Source organism: Nestor notabilis, unplaced genomic scaffold (assembly GCF_000696875.1).
Source record: "Nestor notabilis isolate BGI_N333 unplaced genomic scaffold, ASM69687v1 scaffold29039, whole genome shotgun sequence".
Classification (NCBI taxonomy): Eukaryota; Metazoa; Chordata; class Aves; order Psittaciformes; family Psittacidae; genus Nestor; species Nestor notabilis.
The window spans coordinates 1,970-12,420 of NW_009943679.1; the positions used below are offsets into that span (position 1 = coordinate 1,970).

Genomic DNA, 10,451 nt, shown 5'->3' on the forward strand with positions numbered 1-10,451 from the left:
ACGACGCCACCGAGGGACACAAGCAGCCTCTGCAGCAGCACACAAAGCTCAGCAGCCTCCTCCCTGCATCCCAAGTCCTGCCCCACCACAGCTGAGCTTTCCCTCCTTTCTCCTGGCTGGATTGAGTGTCCCCAGCTCCATGGAGCAGGCTGGTCCCCTAGAGAGCCACCACCAGGGGAGGTAGCCCAAGCCACCAGGTAGCTTGAAGGCAAAGCAGCGACTGGCTGGGGAAATGAAGTGTTTATTACAACCGAGCAGGTACAGGGGCAGGAGGCTTCACTCTCAGAGGTGCCCCAGAGACAGGGAGCTGCTGTGTGTGAAGGAGGCCCTTATTTGCTTCCCAGGTGGTCTAGTGGGAGCAAGATGCTCCCCTCTCCCCATCCGGTCCCCAGACATCACCAGGGCAAGGTCCTGCCTTCACAAGGGGATCTGTCACCTCATGCCCACTGCCCCAGCCCATCCTGGCTGTGACCATCAACCCCACGCAGAGACACAAGTGCAGTTTCTACAAAAATATCCTTCCCTCAGCCCAAAAGGAGACTGCAGGAGCAGGCAGAGCTCCCGCAGTGCGGTTATTGCTCAGTGTGACGGGCAGGAACTTAAGGCAACAGGAATAAGTGCACTAGGTGGGCCCCCAAGGCGTGCATGGGGCAGCCAGGCCCCCCCAGCTCATTGTCTCAGGCAGTCCTCAGTGACCCCTTGTGCAGCCAGCTCTGCCAGCACGTTGTCCAGGTAGTTGGGGTCTGGGTAGCCGTGGCCACTCAGGTTTGTGTCCATCTCAGTCTTGTGGTGGATCTCGTTCCACACCACTGTGTTGCTCTCGCCAGTGGTGCTGGAGGTGCCCACTGTGAAAATGAGGCGTCTCTTCCAGGCCACCCTCAGGAGCTCCAGGACCTAGAGGTGGGAAGGGAAAAAGCAATGCTGGCCTTCAGCAGGTAGGAGACTTGAGCCATGCAAGCAGCTTGCCAGAAGCTTGGCAACCTAAATCCTTGCTTTAGGAGGAAACCAAAGATCCCAGCATCAGAAGGGATCTCCTTCACCTTCCTGCGGTGTCCCAATGGAAGGGACCATTCCCTGCACGTGCTGGTGTTCAGGAGTTCCCAGATACTGGCACAGGGTGAGACAAAAAACACCCCCCAAAGGAAATAGGGATGGGAAGAGCCATACAGTGCAAACCTTGTAACTGCATAGCCCAAGACAGGCCAGGAGTGTCTTCCCAAAGAATCACATGGGATTTTGTTTAGTAAAGGGATGAAGGAGAACAAGTCTTCACAGTCAAAGCTGTGAAAGAGCAGCACGGGAACAGAGGAATTACAAACACGTAAGGAACAGCGTGGACAACTACCAGGAACAGCTGGTTAGCATCAAGAGGACATCCCCCAGAGCAACCCTGTTGTGCTGATGCACCAAGGCAGGGCCAAGAGACAAACCCAGAAGGGCTGTGCTACCAGGGTGTGGCACCTCACCTTTCTGCCCTTCTCGTTGTCTGGCAGGTAGCAGTAGCGAGGAAAGCCTCTTGCTGTGTACGGCATCCCAGGGTTGGGGTGCTCAGGGCCCTGCAACAGATAACACGTATTTGACATGGATACATCCATCCTCAGGAGCTGGGCGATCCCTCAGCAGCAGGATTTAGGATGAGCAGCAGGATTTGACGTAGGCACAGCTCAAACCAGCACTTCTATGTAAAAGGAGCATGGGATTGCTGCTGAGTATATGGTATCTGATTTGCTTTTATGGGACATGTAAGTACTGCGGGTCCTCCAAGGGCCATCTTGTACTGGGATACAAAGCATCTCCTTGAGGAGATGCTGGGATAGCCTTCAGATTGCCCCAATTCTGGGGGGAAGAAAGCCCCAAACCAGAGCTTTTTCCATGTTCTGCTGGCCCCCTAAGTAGACCACCCAGCTCAAACCTTCGCAAGCTCATTGCTACCACCAAAACCTCGGATGTGGGTTGTGAAACCAGACGTTGGGATCTCCCACTTTTGTGAGCACAGGCTGAGTTGCCCCTCTGCTTCACAGACATCAGTCTTTACTAGAGGGAAAAGGCTGTTGTAGATCCTGGGGCCACTCTCAAAGTGGAAAAAGACCTTTCAAGTCACCCATACATGGCAGAACAGGCAGTGCAGCTGCTGGCACCTTGGGCTGCTCAGTGATGGGCTCCAGCTATACTGGGTGCCAGTGCTTCACTGGGAGGCCACCCAGCAGCAGCCATGCACTCACCTGAATGCCTCTGCTGATGTGATACACAATCTGGATGGTCCCACAGTCCCTGTGGCCAGGGAGGGACTGGGGGAAAGTGGAGACCTCCATCTTCCCTTTGGGCTGAGTACCAGTTTTCTCCCCGTAGATGGTTTTACAAGAGGGGCACTGCAAGCTGCCATCCTGTAAGGAGACACAAGCAGGCATCAGAGCTCCAGAGCCGAGCCACCCAGACACAGGGGACGTGGTGGGGATGGGCCAGCTCCGTACCTTGTTCCCATTGGAATACATGGCCAGCATGCAGAGCATGTGGAAGGAGTGCTGGCAGCTTGTCAGGCGACCGACAGTCTCTGGCTTGATCGTGCTGCACTCACATGCATCCGCATAGCCTGAGGGGGAGGACAGCTTCTCCATGCAGATGATGCAGTCCTGGAGTCCAAGACAGCAAGGAGAAAACCACCATGTAGTGTGAGCACAGGCTGATCATGACTGACCCACCAAGGAAGTGATAAAGGAGATGCTGCAGGAAGATTTTGCCTTCAACGCTCCCATTTGAGGTTTAAGGGCACAGAGACAGGTTTCCTCCTCTGGCTGGTACCACCCCACTCCATCACCTCCTGGACAGCACAGGAAGAGAGCTGCCACCAGCCACAGGGGATGAGTGGGAACTGAGTATGGGCATGTCCTGCTCCTTTACAGAGCAGCTCCAGTGCAGGGTTCTGATCTCTGTAGTTGACCTCTGAGCATTGAGAGGAGCCCAAAGCCAAACTCCCTCCTCCACCCCAGGCCCTGCAGCCATCTCCAAAGGAAATGAGGAGGCATTGCCAGCTTTAGCTGTTCAACTCACACCGTGCTTTCTCTGTCATGGTCCTCTAAGAGGTCACGGGTTACCACACGTGGGCTTCAGGCAGTGCTGAAGCTTTTCCATCTAGTGCCAACAGTGCCATTGCAAGCAGTAGTATCTAGCACACAGGATGCCCAAGGAAGGGGTGTCCTCACACATCGGTGTGGTTTGCACAGCACCCTGGTGAAGAGGCCACTGGGCAAGCTGAGTTTGCTTCACTGTCCCCTCACCTCATCAGCAGGAGAACCCTTCAGCTCTTCCAGGTACTTCTTCACCACCGCTTCTGGCTCCGTTGGTGTCGCTGCATGAGGAGGGAGATAAGAAAGAGGAGAAATGAGACATGCCACGAGATATGATGGGCACAACGTGCAGGGTGAGCCAGAGAGAAGGGAGACAAGCAGGTCACTGGCCAGGACGCCAAGGAGAGAGGTTAGAGGGGAAGAAGAGGCTGCTCCAACTGATCCCTGCAAGCCCCACAAAGGCTTTGCGGGTCAGAAATGGCCACCACTAGGACCACGAGTGCTGCTGATGGGAGATCCCAAAGGCAGATGTTGGTGCCCTGTGCTCCAGTTCTCCCCATGTGCCCTACACAACGTCAGCCAGGTCCCAGCTGGACTTTGTTTGTGCACACCAGAGGCCAGCCAGGCTCAAACTCAACCCAAGGCTGCTATGGTCTCAGTGGCAGAGAGGATTATGCCATCTGTGTTGTCAAAGGAGAACAGGCATTCCCACATCACCCCAACTGGCTCCTGACCAGGACACCCAGCAACACACTAAGCTTCATGCCCTGTTTTGAGTACAGCAGAACACACAACAGTGACCTTCCTCTTGAGCTTCTACATACTCATCTCCAGCAAGACACAGTGCAAGTCACAAGGGATGGAAAACAAACCAGCTTTCTAACAGGTACCCTGTTTGCAGCACACGACACTGATAGAGTCACATTTACCTGTCCACCCAGGCACAGGCACCCAAGCAGCCCAGCCAGTCCCTTTGGAGGCATTACAGGATTAAGCAACCAACATGACACAACACCCAGAGCAAGTCAGCACTGAGAGCACAAGCAAACACCTTGTCCTAGGGCAGCGAGCATCGCATGCCTCCGCACGGCACCCGGCCCCGGAGGTGAGCTCCTTACCGGTCATCAGGCCCGTCACGGAGGCTGCCAGGCTCTTCCACCAGCCTAGGAAAGGAAACATGAGCACAAGTGATGTTATGACTCCACCTGACAGGAGGCACGAGACCTGTCACTTGGCTCAGGGGGAATCTCGCTCTTCCTTCCCGGATCTACTTCTAGGGGGGATCGGGGGAAAGCAGTGATGGGCAGGCTGGCAGAGAGGCAGCTTCTCCTTCTCCATCCTGGCCAGCCAGCACCAGGATGGGGAGCAGGGAGCAAAGGAAGTGCTAGCAGCAGCCAGACAGGCCACACATACCTGTGCCCAACACCCCTTGCAAGGGAGTTGTACTCCAAAGGGCTTTGCTCTCAAGTTTGTTTCTAAGCCACTGTAGAACATCAGCTTTAAGCACAGGGACTTTAGTTTCTGTTAAAGCACAGCATGTGCTTTAGCACAGGGAGTACTGGTACTCCAAACTCCACAGAGCATCACCACATGCAACTGCCAGCTATCAGAGCTGTGGGTGCACCTGTACAACATGCATCTTCAGCTCTCCCCATCCACTTTGGTGCTTTCAAAGAAGATGGAGTGTTCACAAGCATTCGCTCTGTGGTTGGAAGAGCTGTGCATCAAGACATGACCATACTGGAGCCAGCACTGAGCTGTTCTGCCATGCCAAGAAAGCAATGTCTATCACCAGCAGGAAGGTATGGGTGCTGTTTAATGGACAACCACTTCTCATGGTGGAGGCAAACATGGTGAAGCAGAAGGGAAGGACAGCTCACATGCCACAGGTGCCATTAAACAGGCAAAGACCTACATGACAGCAGATCTGTGCCAGCCAGGAGCCCCTCATTCCCCTGCAAACAGCTTGTGCTATGGGGATCCCTCAACAGAGAGCACAAGGTCACCCTACAGCACAGAGAGCTGGGGAGATGCAACCAGGGCAAAGATGCCTTCTCACTGTTGACAAACTAGCTCAGGGCAACAGAGTGAGGCAGAGCACTGATGTGGGTGGAAAACCAGGTAGTTAAGGAAGGCTGATGGACTGGGAGCTGGGCTTCCCAAAATGGGAGTCATTAAGATGAGGTATCTTCAGAAGAGGGTTCCTGGCCATCCTGAAACACCTGACTTCTGGCAGCAGCAGCAGTAGAAAGGGATGACGGAGCACACAGAGCAAGAAAAGGAGCCCAGGAGAAGGGATGCTCCCTCTGAAGTTGGTGCTGGGCAGGAGAGGAGATGCTCAGCATCTCGGGCAGAGCAGGGCTGTGAGGAACACCCTCTGAAGACCCTTACCAGGAAGGTGGTAATAGGATAAAATAAGCATTAAGCCAAGGAGCAACATGGAACTGGCATTCTCCACTGCAGGAGCACGCCAAAACCCCCATGAAAAACATTTCCAAGAACTGCCACAAGAAAGAGCAGGAGACAAACAGGAGCCTGGGCAAGCCTCAGCCTTACAGCTCTCAGGGCAAGAGCTCAGCAGGGCCAGGAGCTGCTTCAAGGCCTCATCATCAGATCTCACAGGGAGCACAGCTCCTGGTCTTTTCCAAAGGAGAGAAATGGGTCCAGGAACCCTCTCTGCTGGGACCTTGCTCACACACAGCAGATCAGTTACAAGGAGATGTGATCAGTGTCTCAGGTCATGGTCAGAGCTCAGCTTGGTGCTTATTGTGCCTGAAGCCCTCCAAGCTCCCGAGTGATGTCCCCACCACAGGGTGGCACTTTCCACATATGGCAGCTGGAACCAGGCTCTGGTTTGCAACCACCAGAGACCTTCATGGTTACAGGGAGATGGAGGCTTCAGCTTTTTCTGCTCTGCAGGTTTTGGAGAGGACCATGTGGGCAGGGCCAGCTGCTACCTGCCATAAATCCATCTGCTTGGATGAGTATCCGATGGCGACACCATATTCTTGTTCCTGAGGATCCCATGCAGCTTGCCAGGTCCTTCTCCACCTGAACTCTGCTTTCCAGTTGGCTCTTTCTGAAGTGACCTTCTTGTCTCCTCTAGCAACAGGCTGAGGAAAGCAATGCCAAGAAGCTGCACTGAGAAGGTGGTGAAGGCAGCGTGCAGAGAGGGTGAGTTACACCAGAGCAATGCCTGCCCTGTACTTGGCACAACACTGCAGCTCAGCTGCTCCTACCTGCACAGACCTGAGCAGCTTTAGAGCTGTTCACCTCGATCAGGATGGTGGAGGATGCTCCTTCCCTGCAGCCCCTGCTCTGCATTCCTCTTGCTGTCGACTTCCCTTCCTCTGTAGCAGCTCAGAGAGACAGAACGATGGTTTGCCCAAGAACTGGTCAGGCGAAATCATCCAAATCAGATCAGTGAAAGGAGACAAACCCCCTGGTGCAGAGCTGGGTAAGAGCGAGGACAAGAAAGCTCTCGTAGGGTACAACAGGGATTTCAGGCAAAGCAAACGGCATTACACCACCTCACCAGCTGGCATTAGGATGAAGACAGGCAGAAGAGGGTGATGCAGCCCTCAGCCATCCTTAGGAAACCCCATGTCTGATGGGTTTGCACTGGGGCATCTCTGATCTGCTCCTGTCACCTTGCTGTGGTGATGCTCTGGTGCATTTAGCTCCACTGAGGTTGTCTGGGAAGAGAAAGGGAGCTCAGATGCTTGAGGAAAATCTGTGCCCAGCTGCAAGTATCTGAATGTCCATTCCCAAGGAAGGCTCTGGATGGTGAGAACTTGGTTTCAGCAAGGGCAGCAAAGCCCACACAGCCTCCCTTGCCTCTGGAGACAGGCTTCTCCTTGGGCAGATCAGCACATCTGGCAAACCACATCCCAGCAGCACAGGGAAGAGCCAGAAGGCATCTGGGACACAGAGCACCCGCCATGGCACGAGCCACGTATGCTCCAGTGCATGAATCATTTCCTTACTGGATCATTTGCTCCATCAAAGTGTTTGCCTCCAAATCTTTGTTCTAGCCATCCCTTGGGATCATCAAAGCCTGTTCAGTCCCCAGGGTTTCCTGGATTCAATAGCAATTGAAAATGTAATAGCAGAACTGACCAATACTGTTTATCACCACCTGGCTTAACACTGTGCTATTGATGTATCTGGGATGTGGAAGAACTTTTGCCATTCTTTCATTTACAAAAAGAGGAATAACTTTTTTAATGCTTCCCCTTCCTCCCTGTAGATAATAATAAGCTGCTTGTTGAAGCAAGGGCTTTCCATGGGCAACATTTAACAGATGTGTTTTGAATCCTTGCTTGGCAACCAAGTGCTTGCAGCAGTAACATGCCTCCTTCTGTATCCCAAAACGAGCCATATGGTTAGCAGCAGGCTTTTTTTGGTACCCTCTGCAGGCCACACACAGGTTGTTTCTAGTCATTGTCACGGACAGTCACTCAACCCTGATCACCTCTGCCCTCTAGAAAAGCTGGCCTCAGCTTCCCAGAGATCAGAAAGGCAAGAGGAGATTGGAGGTTTCTCCATATTCAGCATTCCAGCAGGATAACCAAGCACCCAGGCTGCTCTGGTTGTGACACAGAGCATCCCTGCTGTTGCAGATGGTCCCCCATGGGAGCAGCAAGCTCCCCAGCTCTGAGGGTCACCCATTCCCACCCATCCTATAGGCACTGGCACAGTCTGCACACCCAGCTGCAGATGGAGGGACAATCAGAATCAGCTGGGATTAGTCCCCTTGCCTGGGCAGATCCCACCCTGCATGGCAGGGACGGATGAGTGCTCATCTCCCCCTCTGCACTGCAGCACTCCATGTGATTGCACACCCCAGAGAGGATGTGCAGGGAAACCTCCAAGCCAGGGGAGACGTGATCCCACCAACCAAGAGGCTGAGAAGCGACACACCAGACCCAAACCAACACCTTCTGCCTCCATAGGATCAACAGGGTTGGAAGAGACCTTTAAGATCATCAAGTCCAGCCATGGCCCTGGGAAGGCAGAGGAGCCCTGCAGTGTCCAGCTCCATGCCCGAGCAGCGTGGCAGAGCTTGGAGAGCCAGACAAGCTGCTCCCCTCCCAAGCACACCAGCAGCATCACCAGCGCCAGGCAGCGATGCAGGAGGAGCCTGAGGAAGCACAGTTCCATGCCAGCCAGCGGGAAGGCAGCGCTGATCCATCAGGACGGCAAACACAGCCAGGCTGTGTGCCAGCACCTGCAGCAGCCAGCCCAGAGGCTTCCCCGAGACCTGCAGCACCCCCAGCACAGCACTTCTGTGCCAGCCATCAGTGCCAGAACACCAACAGTGCTAATTAACACGGCCTGCCTAATTAGTGCCTTTGTCTAACAGAGCCCAGCGATGCACTGAGCTGGCTGCTGTTCCATCGATGCTGCCTGTGTGGCACCAGGAGGGGCTCCGAGGGGTGCACTGCACCCACCACCACCTATTCTGGCTCTAGCTGGCTGCACTGAGCACACTGATGGGGCTGGTCCTGGGTGCACAACTCTGAGCATGGAAAATCCCAGAGAAGGATGGGAAGAAAAGGATACACGATTTAGAAACTCAGGGCACAAAAAGGGCCCATCTCTGCCTGTTGGCAGCCTCAGGGTCTGTAAAGAGAGACAGAACAGTCTGGCCAAGAGTCAGCCTCAGTATTTTCACTGCAGAACAATGTTCTTAGGAACCCAGAGAGGGTTGTACAAACACAGCTTGGTTCCTAGCAGGGACTGAGCACCCTCTTCATCCCGAGTAGTGCACAATCAGGACTGGCATCCCTGCCCAGCAAAGGGAGTCCTGCTTTCTGAAACGAGAGGGAGGGGGTTTAGCAATCCAAACCCTGCAAAGGCAGCCCTGAAAGGTCAGTGTTGGGAAGGGCAGAGTTGGCAGAGTCTCCTCTGCAGCACATCCTGAGCAGGTTGAGGATGCCTGGGACAAATCCTGCCATGCCAGCAGAAGGAGCTGGTGTCCTGTCCCAGCCCCAGCAGGTGGCATTGGTGAGCTGGCAGGATGCTGGCACTGGGACCAATGCTGATGCCAGCACTGTCCCAGCACACCCAGCTTACGGCCAAGGTGCAGCTCACCAGGCAATACGTGTGCTACAGCAAGCACTGAGGAACCCCCATCTCATGGAGGGAGAGGTGTTGCTGATGGGGTGTGTAACACCCAGCACAGCTACAGCCACCCCTCTGCTCCCCACATGGGTACCTAACGTGGTGTGTGCTGCTCCCACGCACCAGCCCGTGTCCCATCCTCCCAGTTTCATGCTCTGTGTAGTTGCTCTCCCCATCTTACTCAGAAGCTGCAAGACATATCCTCCCATTAGCATCACACTCCTGCAAGCATCTTGGTTGCTTGCACCCACATCTCCTCCATGACAAGGAGGGGCTGGATGCTGTGAGCAGTGCAGAGCCCTGTACCAACAGACCCCAGGATGAGGGGACTGCAGGGCTGTGTGTTTATGGGCACACCTTGCCCTAAACACAGCTAGTTTCAGGCCATTAACCAGCAGCAAGTGACCAACATCTCCTTTTTGTGCTCCTCCAGTGACAGGGACAAGGCAATGCCTCTGTGGTAGGCTCTGGCCTCTCCACAGCTCCATTCTGGCACTGGCTCCAGGGTATCCCACCTCATCCCTGCTGCAGAGGGCTGCACGGATGCTGCCCGTGCTGGGAATGAAGCACCAGGAGTCTCATTATCCCACTGCCTTGCCAGCTGGCTCTGGAGTGAGATCCTCACCCAGCCCCTCTGCCACCCACCTCCACTCTCTTCTTCACCTCCCATTTCATTTGCTCCTCCTGTTCTTCGCTGCTTCTCCAGCCACCCCCTGCTTTCTCCTCCCCCTCTATCACACATCCTACTCCACACTTGCTCTTGCGTTTGCATCTCCTCCTCCCAGCTCCCTCCATAATGCATTTCCTCCCTCCACATTTCATTTCTATTCTCCTGCTACCACCTTCCTGCTTCTTTCGGATGCGTTTGGACCTCATGGACTCCAAGGAGAGAGATGCTGCCACCAGCAGACAGGCAGGTGTCTCTCCCCCTCCACCTCAGGGCTCTTCCCTCTCTTAAACACAAGCATCTCCATGTTGAACACCCCCCACACCTCTAGTCCCCCCTTCACTTATCTGAAGGGGAAGCACCTTAGGTTTGGTGGTGGGTGACCACCAAGGACACCTATGCCAGGGTTGGCAAACAGCTTCTATAGCTACACCAGGCTGGATCCAGGGACCTACCCCTGCAGAGTCCCAGGGATGCTACAGACAGATGGGAGCCAGACTTTAAACTGGGAGCCCACAGACTCTGCAAGGGTGAGGGTGCAGGATGCCAGTGAGATGTGAAGAGGAGAAATGAAGGCTCTACCCTGGAGGTGG

At 54.5% G+C, this 10,451-nt stretch overlaps 1 protein-coding gene across 1 annotated transcript in view; it reads right to left on the reverse strand.

The window, feature by feature from the left end:
• Nucleotides 1-553: 553 nt before the first annotated feature.
• Nucleotides 554-10,451, reverse strand: part of DTX2 (deltex 2, E3 ubiquitin ligase) — a 32,988-nt gene continuing 23,090 nt past the window's right edge. The window contains exons 4-9 of the mRNA XM_010022053.1: nt 4,184-4,228; nt 3,276-3,346; nt 2,472-2,630; nt 2,223-2,384; nt 1,467-1,556; nt 554-894 (exon numbers count right to left, since the gene is read on the reverse strand). Of these exons, the coding sequence (XP_010020355.1) occupies nt 670-894; nt 1,467-1,556; nt 2,223-2,384; nt 2,472-2,630; nt 3,276-3,346; nt 4,184-4,228 (752 nt within the window). The 3' untranslated portion in view covers nt 554-669. The remainder of the gene's footprint in view (nt 895-1,466; nt 1,557-2,222; nt 2,385-2,471; nt 2,631-3,275; nt 3,347-4,183; nt 4,229-10,451) is intronic.